At 37.1% G+C, this 22,703-nt stretch overlaps 1 protein-coding gene across 16 annotated transcripts in view; it reads left to right on the top strand.

Annotated features, from left to right (window-relative positions):
- Window positions 1-22,703, top strand: part of RALGAPA1 (Ral GTPase activating protein catalytic subunit alpha 1) — a 231,449-nt gene that overhangs the window by 142,970 nt on the left and 65,776 nt on the right. For 14 of the 16 annotated variants that reach the window (XR_012159487.1, XM_073349047.1, XM_073349040.1 and 11 more), the window contains 6 exons: window positions 1,438-1,569; window positions 4,174-4,357; window positions 14,370-15,231; window positions 17,375-17,446; window positions 18,939-19,062; window positions 21,139-21,294. Coding sequence is in view for 15 of the 16 variants with exons in the window: in XM_073349047.1 (XP_073205148.1) it covers window positions 1,438-1,569; window positions 4,174-4,357; window positions 14,370-15,231; window positions 17,375-17,446; window positions 18,939-19,062; window positions 21,139-21,294 (1,530 nt within the window). In the remaining variant the exon portion in view is untranslated. The other 2 variants (XM_073349045.1, XM_073349048.1) reach the window with 2 other exon arrangements.

The raw sequence follows: 22,703 nt of genomic DNA, 5'->3' as shown, positions 1-22,703 counted from the left end.
ACCATCCCCTAAGGGCAGTTTGGCTCCACTTCTATTGGGAGCAATGAAAGGCAATGGCCATTTTTGAAAGGGGCATCTCAACTCAGGGCAGTATGTGGTTGATTGTGGTTCTCTTGTCCTTGGTCACCTGGCCCTGGTGGAAAGCAGAGTAGTAGGGGACTTGCTTTAACTTCTGCCACTGTCGTAAGCTCCATCAGTCCTCACAGCCGTGGAAGATCATAGAGTTCCTCTCCTCCACCACAGCTATTCCTTCCTCTTTCCACACTCAGACCCAAAACACACATAAGATGCCATCTCCTTCTCCTTATGCTAATAATAGAACCCTTATGCTGGGGCTGGGTAGCAACTGGTGTAAGGCACAGCAGAGCTCCACCTCCACCAAGTTTACGCTGGCAGGTGATTCCTCTATTTAGATTTCTTCTCAAGCTATGTTCTGTCATCTAAATCTGGGACCATAAATACTAAAATCCCTTAATCGTCATGTGTTTATTGCATGATGTCACTGTGGGGCAAAGTTACGATTATTGCTGCGAAATGGGTATTATGCTTATATGTCTTATAATAAAATATAGTTTCAGAAATCGCGTTAGGGGTTTTTTGTTGTCACATTGATAAAGACTCTTTAAAACATATTTAAAGTATTTTGAAGAATTTTGTTGCTGTTTATTTGAACTCAGTTTTATTTATTTCACGATGGCCACTTCCTTAGGTTTTTAAACTACAAATAAGTTTAATTGTGTTATGAGAGAGCTGTTTGACATGAATTTACCATTATTATTGAACTAGTAGTCTGATCCATGTTTGAAACCTTGGAGTGTTTGTTGTGTAATGAACAATGTAAAAATAGCCACTAGAGGAAGATGGGTGTATTATAGAGTAAAATAGTTGTTGACATGGGAAAGCATTTGGATATCCTTCAATGAATATATGGTGCTGTATAGTTATAGTAGCAGATTATGAAGGAATAATAACCATATTTATGAAGTAGTAAAGGCAATTCAGATAGTTTACTCTTGCATGATCTTTTATTCTTTACCATGAGGCTCAAGTGCAAACATTCCACCAGCCCCACTTACATGTTGCTGATCTGTCATTTTAAACAAATTTGTTTTTCAATGAACTTTGCAAAATCATGGAAATTTATCAGCACAGGCACATCTGTTCACCCACCTATCACGATGATGTTAATGAAAAGCTATTCATATTGATAGTCCTTGGACAGAATATAAGTTGGGGTCTCAGCAGCTAGAGCTTTCACCTACAATATGGAGTTTAGGCATACAATAGCTTTTAAGTAACTTTAATGTGGTGGTATTGCCTAAGGTTGATTACCTGTATGGAAGAGAGACTAAAGCAGGAAAACAAAATACAGTCAAAAATGTAAAGTCGCAGGCTGCTATTTTAAGTGAATTATAACTAAAAATACTGTTGTTACAGCTGGTGGTTTCTTTACTTCTCTGTTTATTGGACTGGATAATGGCCTTGCCTTTAAAGACCTTACTGCAACCTCTTCACACCACAGGAGCTGAAAATAAGACCGAACAATCTGTTCTTAATAGTGTGTATAAGGTACTTGTGCTTTACATTGCTTTGTTTTGTTTTTAATGAAAACTTGTAAAGCTGAAGGTGATGTCAGTTATGGGGAATGAAGACAGAACCCTTCTGTTCATTTGACTCAAATTCTGTGACTGTACTATAGGCGTCTTCTGCCTGTAAACTTATGCATTTTACCCAGAACTACTTAATCTTGGGATGTATCCTAAATAGTTAGTTTTTGCCTCATTTTGTGATGTTTGATCTAAAGAAGTTTAATCATTCATATAGTGCTGTAGATAATGTTGGTCCAGGAGAAGGTCAGTGCCAAACAAATAATAGAATACTACTCAAAGGGTTTACATTTCAGGGGCAGTGCCTAGGACCGGCTCTAGGCACCAGCAAAGCAAGCAGGGGCGGCATTCCGGCCATCCTTCTTTTTTTTTTTCTTCTTTTTTCAGAAAAATCCACCAATGTTTGAAAAAAAAAAATAATACATGAAGATCAAAAAACACTCCAGTAGTGTGATAGGAGCATGACATGAAAAATATCGTATCACATCGTGACACGGTCACTCATAATGTGTATGTGTAAATGTGTAATCGTTAATGGTTATTGTTTGATTAAATCAGGAATCACGATTACTTGTGTGTACTGTGCCACCCTAACAGCACCATTCACACCAATATCCGTGTCACGTCAGTGCCAGTGGTTATAGGGCTAAAATGCCGGGACAAAAACGAAAATGACTTTCCGGTGCTGTCTACTGGCAACAAAGAGAGAAACAGCAAAAAGAATTAGAAAAACTATCTCGTACCTCAAATAAGTATTTTTAAAAAGTCGACAATCAAGGAGAAAGCTCTAAGCAATGCATTGAAAGTGATTATTCATCAACTGATGAAGACTAATCAAACCAAAGATTATCTTTATCAACTGATAAAGATGAACAACAATGCGACCAAAGATTATCTTCGCTAACTGAGAAAGACGAACAATCACAATCCATACAAAGGTTTACTACTTCAGCTGAAGAGTTCAGAAATGAAGAACTGTTATCCAAATCTAAAACTGAAGAACAATTATTGGATGGTGGAGCTGACATTGGATCGGATCCGAGTACATGGCCGACAATAATTACTGATGCAATGCGAGTGATTATTGTGAGAAAAGGTCCTTCAAAACTAGAGTCTACATTTGAATATCCATTTAAGGAGTCGAATCGTCGATTTATGCCATCCAGTATGAAGAAAAAAATGAAAAATGAGGAACAAATTAATCGATCGTGGTTAGTGTATTCACAGACCAAAGATGTAGTTTTTTGGTTTTGGATGTAGCTATAGCTTCCATTGAAGAAAGATTTTATCAGTTGCATGGTTACTGTAAAATTTTTGAATTTGTATACGATATTGGAAATATTAAAAATCAGTTTTCCAAAGAAGACCTCATGAAGCACTGCCAAGACCTACATTTAGCGCTCAGTACTGATAATGCTGCTGACATTGATGGAGTAGAATTGTATAATGAATTAATAGCTTTATCTGAGCTAATAAGTCCTAAAACTTCTCCTCTAAAAGTATTAGAATTTATAGCAAGAAATTATTTTTTCGCTCCAAACCCTGCTATAGCATTCCGCATTCTTTTAACATTACTAGTATCAGTGGCTTCTGGTGAGCACAGTTTCTCAAAACTGAAATTACCAAAAAATTATTTGAGGTCCACCATGTCTCAAAATCGTTTGTCAGGACTTGCATTAATTTCAGTTGCAAGTACCATTGCAAAAAATTTAATTTCACTGAATTATTAAAGGACTATGCAAGTATAAAAACAGAAAAATTCAGTTCATATAAATTCTTTTAATTTATGAGAAACTGGGCACACCGGAAGACACTAACGTTTTTCATAACAGTGTATAGTTGAATCCAAATTGTTTGTAATTGTAATGTTAAAATTAAATGAGTGCACTAGTAGGAAATTTGTTTTATTTCACTAACTACAAATTCTCGGTTTTCATTTTTTGGGGGTTTTTTTTTGACTGTTTAAAATAAAAACTTAAACATTGCAAAGTGAAAACATGTTTAAAAGCCAAAAAAAAAAGGGTGGGGGGGGCACAAATTTTTTTGCTTGAGGCAGCAAAAAACCTAGAGCTGGCCCTGGGCCGTGGTGAAGGTCAACCCTACAAACAAGACAATGTATGTAGATTGGAATGTAACCCTTACAGATGGAATTATTTTAACCTTTGTTTAATTTGGCACTGACCATATATTTACACCACACATTAAGTACAAAACAAAGACAGACTTTACCCCCCCAAAATCTTACATTTGAAATGTACATACATAGAGAATAGGAAATCTAGAGGTAGAGGTTGCTTACTGGTTTATGATAAGTTATATATTTACTGTATTTTTATTACATATCCCTTTTACACATGCTGCTGTTTTTACGAAGCCTCCTTAAATATAGCACTTGCAGACAGGAGTTCAGATCCATGAACATACAATGTCTAAAACTAGCCCACATTTTCTTTTTACCCTGTTGAGTAGGTTTCATTGTTTGGTCGTAGGTTTTCTGTTTTTAACAAATTAATCAGAAAATGAAATAAAGTTAGTAATTGGTCTTGAAATCCTGATCTTGTTCTAGGTTCTGCATGGATGTGTCTATGGAGCTCAGTGTTTCAGCAACCCAAAATATTTTCCTTTAAGCCTTTCTGATTTGGCATCTGTGGATTATGATCCTTTTATGCATTTAGAAAGCCTGAAAGAACCAGAACCACTACATTCCCCTGATTCAGAGCGATCTTCTAAGCTCCAGCCTGTCACAGAAGGTATGTCAAATTGTCTGGATGAACTCTTATTTAAAAGAGAATAGACAGTCTCTTGGTTTCCAATACTGAAGTGTGTCTACATAATGAATTTTAAATTATATTTAATGTCATTTTAGACAATACGTAGTGTTCATCAATATAGAATGAAACAGTGTAATTTTGAACAATTACAACTCCGTTAACTAAAATGAATAGATCCTTTACAACATGGAAATCAGTCTTATACGGATCCTTCTGTTCATGTGTATTAAAACTGTAAAATACTGCAATGTGATGTGTAAGTGTTTTACTTCTCATTTTGTTTTAGGTAAATGAGTGCACTTAAGTCTTAATTTTGCTCTTTTTTTTATAATTTTGTTTTTTATGATCTTCCTAATGTGATTTTATAATATCACTAAACTGACATGACAGAATTTGAAAGACTGTTGAAAGTTTTCCATATTTAAAAATGGATTATTGAAACCTATCATAATTCATTCTGTGCCTATTTTACACATTTGTAAAAAAAAAAAAGAGTTAATTTCTAGAATACAGTTTTGTCATCTACTTCAAACTTTATCCGAGTCCGAAATTAAGAACACTTTCTTCTGAAATAAAGACAGCAGACACGAGAAACTAAGATTTAAAGTAGTGACACATTTCTTGTAAAATGTATCTATCAAATGACCTCAATGGAAAGAAAATTGAAAAAGATGAGTTTAATATTGATACCAAATACTCTCTGTAATGCTATTCTTCCTCCATATTAAGTTGTTCCCTGAAGGCTTCCTTAAAGATATTAAGAGCCAGATAAATGCAGAACCTTTTTGTAGCAGCTGTGTGCTAACAGCAGGTGATTTTGTGGTCTGTAGTGACTACGTGCTGTTTTTTTATGTGGGGAAAATGGCTAATCATTGTGCCCTTGTCTAAGACACGCTTCATCATCCTCAAGTACTTTTTTGGCCAAAGAATTCTAAACATAGAGCTGCCCCCTAATAAGCTCAGTATTGGATTGAACAAGTCTGATTTGAGAACTATTGGCAGGAGGAGCTGTAATTATTAAATTTACTGAAGAATGAAGAAAGGTACTGTATTTGGCTTTTTGTCAAATGGCAGTGGTCTTATTAGCAAAAAGTAATCATCTGCAGGGTCAGAATGAAAGCAGCTTTGAAGGATTCATTCTGTCCTAATTACAGTTTCACCTATACGTATTATGTAAAGCTAATATTTAAAGCATTTGCCAGAATTAACTTCCACTGCATGTTCTATTACAGTGTAGTGAATTGCAGCAGCTTTTTATGCCTTGCATCTTTTGTATACTATAATAATCTGTAATTATGGGTTTGCAACAAACGCTATGTGGCTTGTTTAATCTGACAATCTGAAAAGACAACCCTGAATAGATTTTTTTTTTAAATGAATGCCAGTTGCACAAAGCCTTAGCATCGATTTCTTCATTTTGCATTTCCTCACATGATTGGTTCTTTTCTGATTTCTTGTTAAATTTCTAAATAAAGGTAATTCCCCGTGTTCCTTATGTCTCTTTAGATGAGATATGGTAACCTTATATGTTTTCTTTAAAGTTTCAAGGCTTTGTAAATCTGAGTAGGCTAGATTACCAAATGTAATTGACAAACCATAACATAGATTTAATTGCCCCCTGGCACTCCTTGCCTGTGCCATCACCCAGGGAACAGTACCAAGCACTGTTTTACCCATCCCACAGCATATTCTCTTGTTTGCATTGTGGTGGATGTGATAGAAGCAAAGTTTTTGGATTAGAGTAGTCAGAACCCAGGTCAAATAGGGGGCCAAGTAGTGCATCTCAGCTGCAAAGGAGCATGCTGGTTGGCTGTATTTGGAGCAGAAGCACACTATTTGAATTACAATGAAGCCAAACCACACAACACTCCTCTCACTAGACATAGGCTTAGCAGTGTACGGGTGCTTTCATACAACTCCGTTGGGGGACATAGGTAGAATGGGCAGGCGTATTAGTGGGGAAAATGTACAAGGAGAAGGAGAAAGTGTGCCAAACTCTACTTAGGACGAAAGCTCATTCATGAGTCTGTTGTATCAGATAAGCAGTTGTCATATGTTTAGCATTTTAAAGGCAGGATAGTCCTTGCAGGTTTGACCGCTGTGATTGGGAGATGGGACATATTACTTCTCCCATTGTTCAGGGACAAGTCCACCATTAAGGGACTTGTGGAGGCTTATCCACAGAGCAACCCTCTACATGTTGGTATGCACTAGAGTCAGCATCTGCTCAGAGACTGATACAGGCATCCCAATGAGGGAGTAGGCAAAGTCTTGTTGAATTCCCTAGGAAGCAGGCAAGAGTAGGGATTAAGGAGGTATATAGAATTTGTTAATCTGTGTCCATGTCCTCCCTTCCATGTGTCTGTGGCAAAGTGGTAGTGTAGCTGACCTTTACAAGAAACAGTTCTGAAATTAAATGAAAATCTATATTCGAGTTTTGTTTAAATACCACTGGAATTACAAGATACAAATCTATAAAAAAAAATAGTAGGAAGGCTTTTCCTATATTAACAAATCTTGCAAAGTTAAATCAATTTGTATTATTTTTCCAGGGTCAAGAGTTTGTAGCATTCTAAATGTTAAAAGTGGGGGGGAAAATCTGTTCGTTTACCTAGTCCTGATCTTCCAACTTTTGTTGCAGGATTTTTTCCTGTGATAAGTGTGTGAAAGCAATATGTATTTAGGCTAAGACAAAAAAAACCCATACTAAATATTACATAGCTATTGCAGTGTCGCTTGCTGGCAAAAATCAGACAATTGTATAAAACCTTCAAAGGGGGGACTTCTTCCACAGCTGCAGGCAAAATCATTTTCTCTTACAAAACTGCATCCACAGACCCCACTTTTGGGATCTGTGTACTGGGTCTCTTGGACCTCAGACCTTCTTACAGGCTGGTGCTTGGGACATGAGGCTGAGAGCCACTGCACACACAGAACTGTACTCCAGGGTCAAAATTATTAAAAGGTGCTCAGCTTTTACACTGTTCTGGAATATTTTTCTATTTTCTTCTTCATATTCCTCTCAACAAATATTCAACCTACTGTAGATATCTTTCCTTGTAGATTTTAGGTTCTAAAATTAACTAAAGGTTTCCTCAACTTTTTTTGAGTTCTTACTTTTATTTAAAATTAATAAAATAATAGAACTTATTTTTTCCTTAAAGTCTTGCCACCATCTGCTATTACAGTTGAAGGTGTAACGTATCTTTTCTGGGGGTGGGTGGAGAGAAAGCACTTAATTCACTTCTGACAGGCTGCAGTTAGACCAGAATGACTTGCGCTTAGCATGCCTAGGGAAAGGATATTTCTTTAGACTGTGTACAGCTAGCTTATGTCTTTATCTGCCCAGGAGGTTCAAAGGGAGTAGGAGAGACACTCAGTCATTGTTTTCCCACTCAGCTGCACCACTTCAATAGCGATAAGCCCACATGGCCACCTGCTGATCCAAGATTATCAAAATATCATAAAGAGGACATGGAATCCTCCATTCCATGCATTGTCTTAGATTCTGCAGCCTCTGTTAGATCATTGGTGAAAGACCATCAAGCCTTCCCATAAAAGAAGGAATCTCAGAGTCTGGAAAAAATAGCTAGGGTAATCTCCTGGCAAACTACCAAGTGATCATGAGCAAGTATGATTATAATCACTAACTAAGATGCTGCCTGCTATTGAGCCATAAATACATAGAACAAAAAGGTGTACTCTGGGCATGATGTGTCCCTTAATGTGGAATTTTAGGTTGACACTGTGATCAGCCAATAGTAGTTGTGGTAATGCTATGGAGGTTTTCATGGTTACATACTTTAGTCCATTCATGAAAGAGAGGGTAAGATACTGGATTTGTGCTTAAAGGGTCCTAATTTATTTAACAGTAGACTGATGCTAAACAAGGAGACTGAAGGAAACAATATCATGGCATCCAACCACTTTACTGATCTTGGGGTCATTCACAATATTCAGGAGAGCATCAACAGTCATCCTTTCAGCCTCAGTAGAAAACAGGTTTCTTTAATAACATAATAATACTTATATTTAAGATAGTAAATTTTATCCCGTGATCTCAAAACAATTTAGTCTCTGCTACTTCTTCTAAGAAGCGATCCTAAAGAGAACCAATCAGAACTGCTGTGTGGGTCTCCTTTATAAAGACTGTTGGGTTCAATAGATTTAGTTTTCCCCAGCATATCACTTTACCATGTATCACTTTATACATCCGGTTCCTTGGTACAATAGAGAAGGGCTATAGCCTGACGTTATTTTTCTATTATTTAATGTGTATATTTAAGTTTTTCTATGGCACTTGTCTCAGCATCTCACCAATATTAATGAATTTATCCCTACAGAAACCTTGTGAGGTTGGGAAATATTCCCATTTTACAGATAAGGCACAGAGAGAGTTATGGCACAGTCCAGCTCCCTTTTGAAATGAAGGACATGATTCAAACAGGAAGTCTGAGAGAGAGCTAGGAATAGCAGTCCCAGTCCGGTGCTTTACCCACTACACCAGCTTTTTTCTTCACAAGACCACTGTGCTGCATCCTCCTCCATATTGCTTTAAGGGGCCTTTTCTTGTGAGTTTGAGAGAGGCAATTGCCTCCCTTCTGGAAACGGGAGCAGTAGAACATCTACAGTTCCTTCATATTAGCAAGAGCTGTTTACTTTTAGTATTTTCTCACTCTAAAGAAGTCTGGAGTCCTTTCTGCACCAGTAAACTGCCTGAAAAGGTTCAACAAGTTTCTCATGAGGATCAGATTTTGGGTGGTGACTATAGAAATGAAAGCTGTGTCCCATCTACAATGCAGTTAATCCCTCCTGTACTACTTCCCTTTTCTGGGCACCATGAAATTGGCTTACCAGATCTGATATTCCTACTTCTTGATTTGGCACCTCCTCTGTTCCTGCGAATCATGTCCAGTCTTTTCTCCCAGAAAGAATGGTGAGTTTTAAATTTGGATTTTGTCTTCACTGTTTTTGTCAAATTCTCCCACTGTTGCTGTAGTACTGGTGCAATTCCACTGGTATTAACAATAGTGAGAGCGGCAGTGTAAACCACAAAGGCAGATCTGGGGGCTTCTCAGTTGGAAACAAAAGAGGAGAAAGACTTGGGGGTATTAATAGATCACAGTCTGACTAATAGCCACCAATCTTATGTGTCCGTGAAAAATTCCAGTCACGCATGTTCAAGAAAAGAAAAGGAGTACTTGTGGCACCTTAGAGACTAACCAATTTATTAGAGCATAAGCTTTCGTGAGCTACAGCTCACTTCGTCACTTCCTTATGCTCTAATAAATTGGTTAGTCTCTAAGGTGCCACAAGTACTCCTTTTCTTTTTGCGAATACAGACTAACACGGCTGTTACTCTGAAACATGTTCAAGAAAGTGAATTCAAACTGGAACATGTGCAGAGAAGGGCTACTAGGATGATATTGGGAATGAAGAAAGCTTATCTTACAAGAGGAGTCTAAAAGAACTTGGCTTGGTTAGCCTAGCAAAACAAAAGCTGAAAGGGGATATGACTGCTCTATTTAAGCTAAAGGAAAATGTTGGCACAAGAACAAATGGGTATAAACTGGATGTGAATAAATTTAGGATGGAAATTAGAAGTAGATGTGTAACCATTAGAAGAGTTTTAAGATGAAGCTTCAGAAGTTTATGATGGAATTATATGATGAAGTTGTGTGTGATAGCAAAGGACAGGACTTGATGATTTAGGAGGTCCTTTCTGGTCACATGTCCAATGTTCCTATGTAGATCAATGAAGTGGGCAGAATAAAGGGAAAAAAAACAGAGTACAATGGTCTAAGTCAAGGGAAAGAGAAACTGAATGTAAGGGAGAGAAGGAACTGGAATGTATTCATTAAGGTGGTTTCTCATCTCTCAGTTTATATAATTTGGTGTTTATGTTCTAAAAGGATTAATAACTTATCAGAGTAGATCAGTTATTACACACTTACAGTAAAGATGGTTTGAAGGGAGCTAACTACAAATTGTAGGTGGGCCAGAGCAATATATACTAAGCTAATTTTTGTCAGATATATGCTAAACAGCCATTTGGAGTGTTCTGCATACTTTTTTTGTAATATGTAACTGTTTTTGTTTTGGACATTTTGTTTTGGTAGAGCAGTTCTTAAAATACACTTTGACTAAAATTATAGTGAACCCTCAGCCCCTCCTTCCCTCTTCAGGGAACTCTTTCTTTTCTAGAAAGAGTGGGAACTCTAAGAAAGAAATTCGAAGTTTGGAGAGGAAGTTAATGGGTTTCCCGTAAGTGGCATTCTTGAGAGGCAGGGTGCTCAAAAAAATAGGACACTGCTCTGGAAGTCAGTAGACCTGAATTCTATTCTTGGTTTTGCCATTGAACTGCTGCATGACCTTGGGCAAGTCACTTCACCTCTCTGTGGTACCCCGCCACACTTTTCTGTCTTGTCTGTTTAAACTGTAAGCTCTTCATGGCACAAGTTACTCTCTGTGCAGCATGTGCATGCATAAGTGTGTATAATGTCGAGTACAATGCAACCTTGATCTCATTTGGGGTCTTTAGGCAATACCATATAGAAATTACTAATAATCAATTCACAGAGCAGCAATCACTTGCTCATCTCATTATCAAGCTTTCATTTCTTTTGAAAGTTTTCAGTAGATCTGTTTTTCCTCTATGGTGACATGTATACAGACAAGGATGGATTGACCCTTCAGAGATGCATCAACTAAAGCACTTAAGGGTGACTCAAATTTGAAATGCCAACCAATTGGAAGCCTAAAGTTGCTGTGCTCCTGGGAACCCAAAAGTAGTAGTAGTATATTATTTGTTTGTACAATACCAACAGTGTGCTAGTCACTTAGAGTAAATATCTGCAGCAAAGGTGATCCAATAGCAGAGCTCCCTTTACTGGTTATACTTCTGGGGGAATTCTGTGCCACTGCGCATGTGCATAATTAATGAGCTGTGCATATTTTTAATAATTTGCACAGAAAAAAGCTTCTGCTGGAATTTTGCTACTGTTCTGTCTTTTGCCCACCAGAGGGCACTCTGGCACTAGAACACAGCAGCTGCTCCCAGCCAGCTAGGGAAGAGAGAGAGCCTGTCGTCTTCACAGTGCCTGTTGGGCCAGGTCAGGAGACGGGGGGGCTATGGGGAGACAGACAGCATGGAGCTGCTGGGGGGCTCAGACAGGGGCTCATGGGGGACGACAAACTGTGGCAGGGGCTGAATGGGAGTGGAGGTGCAGGGCCACATGGGCAGAGGGGGGAAAGAGGTGCAGATCTACAGGGTGAAGGGAGATGGCTGAGTGGGGGTGAATGGACACATGTGGCCAGGGATTGCAAGGACACAAGGGGGTGCAGGGGCAGATGTGCCTGACTAAAGGGTAGAGGCTTAGGTGTCAGCCAAGGTCTGCATGGGGGAAGCTACCTAACAGTTCCTCCCCGCACCCCCAAAAATCCTGTTCCATACTTTTCCCACCAATACCCAATAATCTTTCAAGTTCACATCCAGGCTCCTACCCAGCAATTACTTCCCTCTCCTTCAGCTCCTCTGTTATCCCTGACTCCTCCAAGCCTTTGCACTCCTTCTGAGAGGTGCAGGAAATATGGTTCCGTATTGTAGTTTAAATGAATTATTACTCAGGGTTCTGTATTAATATGCCTAGTAAGGATCTATTTGTCAAAAAACATTTTCTGAATCTTTTTTGTTGTCTGTATTGTTATAGACATACTGGCTGACAGGTATTTTGAAATAAATGACCAAAAATAATTGAAACTGGTGTGATTATATTGTGTTATTTTTACATATAAAATATGTAGAATTTTGCAGAATGTGAAAATATTGTGTGCAGATTTTTTAATTTTTTGGTGCAGAATTCCCCCAGAAGTATAGGTAGTACAATCTTTGATAAATTTCACTTTCAGAGTCTCCCATTCATTTTCACTAGAAGACTTGTACAAACTTGCTTGCAAGTCCTTGCTACTTTTCAGCAGAGGGCACTATAACTTAATTTGCTTGCATGCTTTCCATATCTGGGCATGGAATTCAACTTAACTGATTGTTTTTAAAGAGTCTCTGTTTTCAACCATGAGAGAGACTAGAGAAGCTAGAATATTTTTTCTTGTTCTCTTGTCTACATTGTCAAATCCACTTAATATGTAATGATACTATATTTTCAGCTATTTTGAAATCATTTTGTAAACATTAACTAGGAGCTTGAATTTTGCCTATTTTTTTGGCATGTAGTAGAATTTGTTAAATTATTTAAATAGTTAACATCTGGGTGATGCTGTACAGCTATTCCAAACTCAGACTTTGCTTTTGTGAAGATTTGTGTAAATTAACATTCTCAAATGATTTTTAGATACTTTAAACATTGTCGTATTTATGCTTTCTGTTGCACTCAGAAGACAAAGATATATGTATCAGTAATTACTGTGAACAGTTAGAGCAAAGTGCACTCAACACTTTGCTAAATTCAGGCATTAAATCATTTTCACAGAAATTCATTATAGGTTATGCATTTTACCCTTATTTTGCCAAAGCGCTCAAGAAACCTTGTGCCTTAAACTGTTTTATATCTATTAAGCAATATTTATTGCTTAGTATAAAAATTACTGTAACTTGTATAGTATAAAAGGAAATGGTTTGGTTTACTCCAGTTTATACCATAAACTGGACATTGGGTATATATTCTCTTAAATTTTGCATGGAAAGAGGAAGAGGCTAGAAATGAAATAGGCAGTCCAATAGACTTTTACTAAAAATCCAAAGAAACCCACACTTTCTAGTAATATTTTACAATCATGTATAGACTACCTAATTCTGAGAAATGGAGCCTTGTTTCTTTTCTGCAGGGAGTCCAGGTATGATTTGCTCAGGACTACTCAGCCTCAGCCTCTCTGGTGCAAGCTGTGGCTTAACAAAGCTTTGCTCTGGCACACTCCCTCCACTCCCTGTTCTCTGCTCCCAATATACCCACTCCTTCCATTTACACTGTGGAGGGGGCAGGGAGAGAGGAAAGGGGTTAGTAGTACCATTGGAGAGCTCCCCTCTGCAGGAAGAATTCTCCACCAGTTATCTTCAACGGGTTTAAGGCCACTTTGCACTGTATGAGTATGGACTTACTGGACCAGAAAATCCAGCCCAGAGTGTGGTTTAAAAAAATAATTCTTAGGCATGCTTGGCTTGTTATAAAAATTATGAAACCTTTGTTACAAATTAATATAATTTCCATAAGAGTGGAAAATCTTTGGCAAAGAAGTAAGAATTTTCTTTAGCAAAATGAAACTTATACAGAATTGACAGGATTAACTTACCTCTTTTCCCTGCTGATTTTCCCAGAAATTTTTCAGACTGAAATTTTTTATATGTACATATTTTTTTCAGTTTCAATGTGAGATTTTTATTTTCTGTTTTGCTACTGCTAGAGTTTCCTGTATATAAATAGCCTGAACTTTGATCAATGTTTTCCAATGATCCACTGTCATTCTTAATTTAACCTGCAGCTGTATACTCCCTTGGGCAATTAGGGTGATTAGATTTTTTTTTGCACACACTTATATCTGTGTTTTTCCTCATCAAAGTACTACTGTGCCAAAATACAAAAATCTGTTGCAATTTTGGATGATGGACTGCTTATCATGCAATAGCTTCTACTTCAGCAGCAGCTTAAGATCTGTTTTCAATAGTTTAAGAATCACTATTGTATATCTAAGTGGACCTATGCTCTTCATAAAAGCTGTGGTGAGAAAATGGGCTACGCTCTACAATTATAGAATGTTTATTCTTTCTATAACTGTGGTGATTATTTCACTTTTTTCTTCACACTTAGAACTAAAGTTCCTGGAAATCCATATTTTCCCTGGTTGTTTTAGGTGTGTCCTAGTCTCATAAAGCTCATTCTTTGTTGAAAAATCTAGGCAATAAAAATCCAAAATAAATATTTAAATCTCCATGTTGCTTCCCCAAAATTTAATTTTAAATACAGTGTTCTTTGTCTTACAGTGAAAACTCACATGCAACAAGGCTTAATCTCCATTGCTGCTCGTACTGTGATAACACATCTGGTGAACCATTTAGGCCACTATCCAATGAGTGGAGGCCCTGCTATGCTAACCAGCCAAGTTTGTGAGAACAATGACAATCCTTACAGTGAAAGTCCTGAGCTTTCTCCTGAACTTTTTGAGAGCCCAAACCTCCAGTTCTTTGTATTAAACAACACTACTTTAGTCTCTTGTATACAAATCCAATCAGAAGAGAATATGCCTGGAGGAGGATTGTCTGCTGGACTTGCATCTGCTAATTCGAATGTCAGAATTATAGTGCGTGATCTGTCTGGTAAATACTCATGGGATTCTGCCATTTTGTATGGGCCATCGTCTTTATGTGGATTATCAGAACATACTTTTTTGGCGCTTTCTGTATTTCAGCAAGAGAAACCAGAAGATGCCCCATCATCTGATCGTGTAGAGGCTGTATCTGTAAGGGATGGAATTGCACTTGAAGTAAAAAGGAAATTTAGAGAAACTGTGCCAACTTGGGATACAATTAGGGATGAAGAAGATGCTCTTGATGAGCTGTTACATTATTTAGGTGTCACTAGTCCTGAATGCTTACAGAGAGCAGGAGTCTCACTGAACATACCTGCTCCTCAACCTGTCTGTATCTCAGAGAAACAGGAAAATGACGTCATCAATGCAATTCTTAAACAACACACAGAAGAGAGAGAATTTGTTGAAAAACACTTCAGTGACTTAAACATGAAGGCTGTGGAACAGGATGAGCCAACTCCACAAAAGCCCCAATCAGCATTTTACTATTGCAGATTACTTCTCAGTATATTGGGAATGAATTCGTGGGATAAAAGGTAAAAAAAAAAAAAACTGTTTAACACAAATTACTGTTTGTTTAAAAGTGCAGTGTTTGGTAACAATTATGTAACTCTCCATCATTTTATTAATCCTCCTAACTTTAGGCAGTAGAACTGGTTAGGCCAAGAATGCCTTTGGCCAACTGACAGCAGAGTTTTTGAGATGGGGGAGTGGGCATCTACTAACGGGGAAGAAACTTTTTTTATTACTTTCAACCCACTGTGTGGAGAAACTGGGGAGAGGAGGGAACAGCTTGATGATCTTATTGCTCCCTAAAATCCATGCAGACGGGATTGAAGACAGGTCCTTTCCAGCTCAGTGCAGGGATGCTATTGGTGGGAGAATGTTCTCTCTCCCTACTCTGCTCTCCTCAGCAGCTCCATTAAGAAGCCTTAGATTGGTGGAGAAAGACACCCTTACTGCCTCCTCTCTGCTGTCCTTCTATGCGTCTGTAGGAGTATGGGGAAGACGAGGCACCTTTCCCTACCAGACCCAAGCTGTGGAATAGCAGCAAGTTTGTTGTTGCTGGGTTACTGGTAAACACTCTCTTGCCCTGCCTGAGGAAAGGGGATGCACATATCCTCTCCCTAGAAAAGTGCACAAATGTAAATCTGAAAAGTAGAGGGATTTTTTTCCACTCATTTCTCTCAGTTTGGATAATCTTGAATGTTGCAAATAACAATAGAGGGTGAAAAAAAATTCTGTGAGAAAGAAAGGTACTTTTTGTGTTGACTGTACCTTTTTTTTTAATATAGAATTAGTATTTCAGAATGTAAGGGCCTTTCTAAAATCATATCTCTGAGTGAAATCTGGAACTCATAATTAGAAGATCAGGGTTAAGCATCAAAATACTTACCTGCTGTGAAGGGAAAATGGATATTCTATAGACCTAGAATAAGTCTGGATCAATAAAATAATATTGCAGTCATATGAGTGAAACATTTTGATCACAAAGAACTTTGGTAGCAAATGTGTTGCAACCATTCTTAATACTTAAGTGGGCCTTTAGTTTGCCAAAGCAGCCTGTTTTCCAATGGGTACTGCTCTTAACCTCACTTCGGTGTATTTTATGGGTAATATCAAGAAGGTTTAAAAATTGAATAGAGGTTATTTTACTGAAACATAACTGTTTCTTAAAAGACAAAAAGCATTACAGATGACTAGGTGGGCTGATATACTCTGCTTTGCTCTGCAATTCAGGAATGTAGAGTTCAGTTTTTATAGTGGTAGACTCAATCTATTTTTACAAAGAGAAGGTTAAGGGTTGACTTGGATATAGTCTATAAGTGTCTACACGGTGAACAAATATTTTGTTATGGGCTCTTCAATCCAGTAGAGAAAAATATAACACAATCCGATGGCTGGAAGTTAAAGCTACACAAATTCGGACTGGAAATAAGGTGTAAATTTTTAACAGTGAAACTAGTTAACCATTGGAGCAATTTTCCAAGGCTCATGGTGAAGTCTCTATCACTAACCATTTTTAAATAAAGTTTGGTTGGTTTTCTGCAAGATATGCTCTAGGAATTATTTTGGGTAAATTCTATGGCCTGTAAAAAGAAAAGGAGTACTTGTGGCACGTTAGAGACTAACAAATTTATTTATTCGGATGAAGTGAGCTGTAGCTCACGAAAGCTTATGCTCAAATAAATTTTAGTCTCTGAGGTGCCACAAGTACTCCTTTTCTTTTTGCGGATACAGACTAACACAGCTGCTACTCTGAAACCTGTCTATAGCCTGTGTTATACAGGAGGTCAGGCTAGATGATCACAAATGGTCCCTTCTGGCCTTGAGATCTGTGAATCTGTCATGTATCACTAAGCAGCTATCCTCAGGCCTACTATGTAGTAAATTGTGTGGGCTCCAAAGGGAGTCCTGTCCAGCCTTCGGCAGAGAGCTGAAGTCACTAGGTTGAGAGGGGAAAGTTGGCAAAAGTAGAGTTACACAGAGGACTTCAAGAAGGATGCAGAAGACCTTCTGGCATAAAATTGACAATGTGTATAATTTATTTTTAAAGGAAATTTGAGAAGGCAAGAAAATTGTGGGTGATTGCATGAATGGAACTGTAATATGTTTTTGTATTGTCCTATACCCATTACTGGACAAGTAATACAAATGTTATTAATTTTCTCTATTTAGAAGGAGCTTTCATCTCCTGAAAAAAAATGAAAAGTTACTTCGAGAACTTAGAAATTTGGACTCAAGACAATGGTAAGTTATCTTTTAAAAATTGCCTAATTACCTTACTAATTTATTTAATCATTTTATTTTTCAAAGTGGGTTTGAACTATTGTTTATATGGAATTGGAGACTAGTTTATATTCCAATAAGTGATTCATGTTCACTAAATTTTGGAAGCAGTACATGCTAAAAATTAAGTGAAACTAAAATGAAATGAAAATTTAATTAATAGATTATCATAAAAGAGAATAAACCCTGCACCCCCAAAACAAGTAATTCATTTGTCAAATACTATTTTTGTTGTGTTCCATGAAAATCCTTATGCAAAACGTGCTATAATGCCCAAATGCTGTACTTACATATCTAATAAAAGGGAAACATACTAAAATTCAGTTACAGTAGCTTTGAAACTAATTTTATAGCTGTGGATCAAAGCCATCAATATCTGAGAATGAATGAAAGTGATTAGAGTTGAGGTTCTCATGGAGAGCTAAAGCTATTTCAGGATGAAATCGTGACCAACAAAGGTTTCAGTCACTGTCCATTGCAAGCCACTTTTTCAAGCTTGTAGTTTCTCTTTTAAGATGTTTTATTAAATCTTTTATGAATGGACGCCAAAATAGCATCTGCTCTCAGTAGTGAATGTCAGAGAAATATAATCTAGTACACAAGTATCATTGTTGAGATCTCAGTATTTATTCCCATCAGTAGGTTAGCTTCAAGATGAGTAAGTGCAAGTTTTGGAGATGCATTTAGTTTTTAAAAGATCTTAAATTTTGTTTAGTGCTCTTTCTCTTTATTGGAAGGGTATTTTTGAATATGAAAGACTGTATTTAATACATTAAAGAGTGGGCCAAGGAATTTACAATTTGCTGGCTACTCTTCATTTTGTCAGTTGTCCTCCAAGGATCAAGAGTCTGTCTCAACAGCTATAGAATTAGTAGTATCAGAATTAGTAGGGCAGTTGTGGGAAACTGTGTTAAGTTGCTCAACTCTGTATCCACCAATCAGCAGTCCAGGGAAACAAGTAGTTACCTTGCTACTTCAGGATATTAAATTCATCTTCCTGAGACACATTTATCATTCGCAAGGATTACCACTATTAATGGTAATGAGGGGTCTTCTTCATAATGTAAAATAATGCCCAACCCATAGGTTTTGTTTATTTCATGTCTTCAGCTGTAAAACTCGTATTCAACTTTCTGACTACATTATTATACCATTTGTTGCTGCTGATTTCAGCCGATGTCCCACTACGCTGAATTGGTCCTTCACACGTGAAAGTTCCTATTAGCAAACTGTAAAAGAGAAGGCAAAGGAATAGAAGAGGATAAGAACATGAAAAGATAGAAGATGGTCAAAGAATAGAAAGAAAAACTTTTTTAATTATACTACACTTTCACTGCCTTTTTGATTCTGAAAGCTGTGATCTGTGCATAGTGTTTTTATTTTCTGTCTGTGTTAAGACTTGAAAGTGAACTCATACTCTGTGACAATCCAATGACAACCCTATGTTTTACAGCCGAGAGACACACAAGATTGCAGTATTTTATGTTGCTGAGGGACAAGAAGATAAACACTCCATCCTCACTAACACTGGAGGAAGCCAAGCCTATGAGGATTTTGTAGCAGGCCTGGGTTGGGAGGTGTGTGTTTTAAGTTTTATTTATAACTTCTGAGTTTTGTGTTAGATTGTAGAAAACAAATATAAAACAGGAGGCTTATTGTTTTTCTCTCTAATCTTCCATCTCTATTATTCCTTATTACTGCTCACAATTACTGAAACATCCTATTCTGAAAATAGGACACTAAGAGGGAAATTCTGGTTATACTTATGTCAGTGATGCTATGTAGATCAACTGTTGAGACAGCAAAGCTTTACTGGCTTTGAAAGGGGAACCTGTGGAAGCTTCTACATAATCAGAGGCTGTTCAATAGTGTGCAATAAGCCACCCTGTTCCTGACTTTTATACACTAACTAAACTATGTCTGTATTGCTGTGTAGGCCTGAAAGGTGTTAAATTCATTTAAGATTCTGCACATTGCTCAGATTTGAGAGTTGGAGAAATAATGGCATGCTGCTTCTCTCTCCTCTTCTCCCTGCCTGCTGGAGAGCGACACACACACACACACCCATCTCTTTCACCAGTCGGAAGTGGATGGTATGGCATAATCATATAAGTACCACTACCACCATTAGAGCATTAGTTCAGTGTAGTTCTATTCTACTGACTCTCCCCTGGTCCAAATTCTCTTTTCTACAGTCATCACCATCTCTTTCTGGCTGCTCAAGACAGATCCCCCCACTAGCACCAATAAGAAGAAGCTTCAGGCACAGACCTGTCCCACGGAAGTGCAGGAATCATCACTGCTTCTGGCTTTCTTGGAAGTGCCACCTGAAATTAATATTTAATAGTTTGCTTAATGATCAAGAAACAGTAGTAGCTTAGATGACTAATGCTTGCTTTTTGAATTTGTATGTTAATTCCAAGGCAATATATCAGCTCCTGACTTGAGCTATGAAAAAGCTTTGACCAAAGCTGGCAAATTTTGGCTTGCTTAGTGACTTTCCACACACATTCTAAGTGTAGGGAATTTTTCTTATCAGAAAGCATCAATTTTCACTTTATAAGAATGGAAAATTGAAATTCAAAGCCATAACTGAAAATTTGCAAATATGATGGAAATTTGCACTTAAATTTGATGGAAACGCACTTTTTTTACTATTAAAGAAGTTTTGTAAACCTGATAACGTATTATAATGTATTATTGCAGTTCTGCAGCAACATTTTTACAAAGTTAAATCAAGCAGATTCAAACATATTTAATCTCACACTAGGCAATAATGTATTTGCTATTATACCAACAAAAAAATCCAGAATTTCATGCCAAGAGGCTAAAACATTTAATATTCAGTTAAGGAAAGTAATCCCGACTTAAAAAGGCATTTAATTTAGATTTATAATGCGAAGAGAAATAACCCACTGCAAAAGGATTACTGCTTACTTCCCTCCTCAGTGTTCAGGAATGGGAAAAAATATGGGACAGCAATATCTGTGTTTGTGATGGGGCCAGCAGCACTATAGCAGTTGCCTGCCCTTCCTTTCTGTTGGAAAGCCAGAACAATCACCATCGATTCTCTGTTTGGTGGTTCCCCATGTCTTCTGAGGAGAAGAAAAGCAACTGCTAGTACTGGCTCCCAGGAGAGTGACAAGACACCACTCTTGCTTTTTTCCCTTTAACCTTTACCTCCCACCAGTCTCTGAGATTGTTGTTCTACCCTCTTGTGCCAATAAATACAGACGTTCCTTCACTGCAGTTAGTTTCTTTTCTAATTAAATCCTTCTAATTAGTAAAAAGAAAAGGAGTACTTGTGGCACCTTAGAGACTAACAAATTTATTAGAGCATAAGCTTTTGTGGGGAAAAAAAAAAAAAAAAAAAGCTTATACTCTAATAAATTTGTTAGTCTCTAAGGTGCCACAAGTACTCCTTTTCTTTTTACGGATACAGACTAACACGGCTGCTACTCTGAAACCTGTTCTAATTAGGAAGTCTCTGCTCCTTTAGATAAACTTAATAGTACAAAAGGATCAGCATCAGCAGAGAATTATGGGTTTTTTAAATGTATATGATGATGCTTGAAAAGGCTTTCTCTGAAGAGTATCTTTGTCACCGGATATTACTTTTTCCCCCCCTAATGTTACATGGGCTTTGATCTTAGGTGAATCTCACAAACCATTGTGGCTTTATGGGAGGATTGCAAAAAAACAAAAGCACTGGATTGACCACTCCATATTTTGCTACCTCTACAGTGGAAGTAATGTTTCATGTGTCAACAAGAATGCCTTCTGATTCAGATGACTCTCTAACAAAAAAGGTAGGTGGTTTTGGATACAGCTTTTCCCTTAGGTAACAGTATATCAAGGGATTTTAGAAATCATTCCTTTAAAATAATTTGTAGGTTTTTTCTAAAAAGAATACGATGCTTGTGCCTCTAACAGTTTATATATTATTAAAGCTGGTTGGGGTGGGTGGACTATTGTGTTATTAAATTACTTTCTACCAACCAATTATTTTGACAGAGATGATGTCACATTTGTACATCTTATTGCTACTGAGGTCACAAGAATGGTGATGTAAGGAGAGGAAAAGGAACGGAGTTAATAGTCTATGTGGAAGAAAAAGCTCCAAATCTGAATGACATGTTCTAGTGCTTTGAGACTTCTGGACGTGAACTGTTAACTTCTCGAAATAGCTGATGAATACATAGTTCAAAGATGAATGTTTGTTGTTCTGCAAGTCTTGCAGCTAAGCATGTTCATAGAACATTTGCCTTTAAAAGAAAATCAAAATGTTCGGAACTTGACAACATTTAGTGAATTTAGTTGTATAGCTTTGGTGATGACACAAATGTTCAGCAGAAGTCTGCTCTCTTATATCCACCTTAAGGGAAAAATGGCTTTCTGTATTGGTATTTTTTCTTTAGAATTTAATAAATTCCACATTAGTGATAATAAGTTGAGGCCTCAAACATGTGTCCTATTACAAATGAACAATTGGCTATCATTAGACTGTCCCCCTATCCTCTGTACATATATCTTCAGATGTGCTAATCCATTCAGTAGACACATTAATGAGCACTGGCTGAAGTGTAATATTGGAGGAAGTGAGGCTGGTTGACCTCAGCATGGAGTTTAATACTTCTAATTAAATTAGATAGTTGACAGTATAGAGAGAAATAGCCATGCCTCTGGCAACTTCAATTATTAATGACTTTTTTTGTTCTTTTTGTTCAACTTGAAGAAAATAATTTATATCTTTTTATTATCATTATTGTTGTTATAAACTGACTTTTAATTCTAAAAGTGGTATTATACAATTTTTTTAAAATATTTTTCTTGCATGCCTAAGATGGGTACTTCCTACTCTACTCTTCTATTTCATAAAGTGCAGTCAATGTATTTAGGTTCCTAACCAAATTATTAAAGTATCTTAAGAGCAAAAACAACATAATTTTTTAATGAGTATAACTAAAGTAACAATATGATTCCTGTCTCAGCCTTTTTGAAGAAACCAGTGTACTTTGCATACAGAAATATGTATCAATAACCTTTTTGGATTAGAGTGATTTAAAAAGTGATGTGGGGAAAACGTAATGAAAATTTGTTTCCACTATTCGTTAGATAACTAAAAAAACCCAACATTTTAAACGTTACAGGTTTCAGCAGAAAGTGCAGTCTGAATCTTATATCTGTTTTCAAGAGAATTCAATCCTTTCCACATAGC

Source organism: Lepidochelys kempii, chromosome 6, assembly GCF_965140265.1.
Source record: "Lepidochelys kempii isolate rLepKem1 chromosome 6, rLepKem1.hap2, whole genome shotgun sequence".
In the NCBI taxonomy this organism is placed as follows: Eukaryota; Metazoa; Chordata; order Testudines; family Cheloniidae; genus Lepidochelys; species Lepidochelys kempii.
This window is presented reverse-complemented; position numbering and strand designations above follow the sequence as displayed.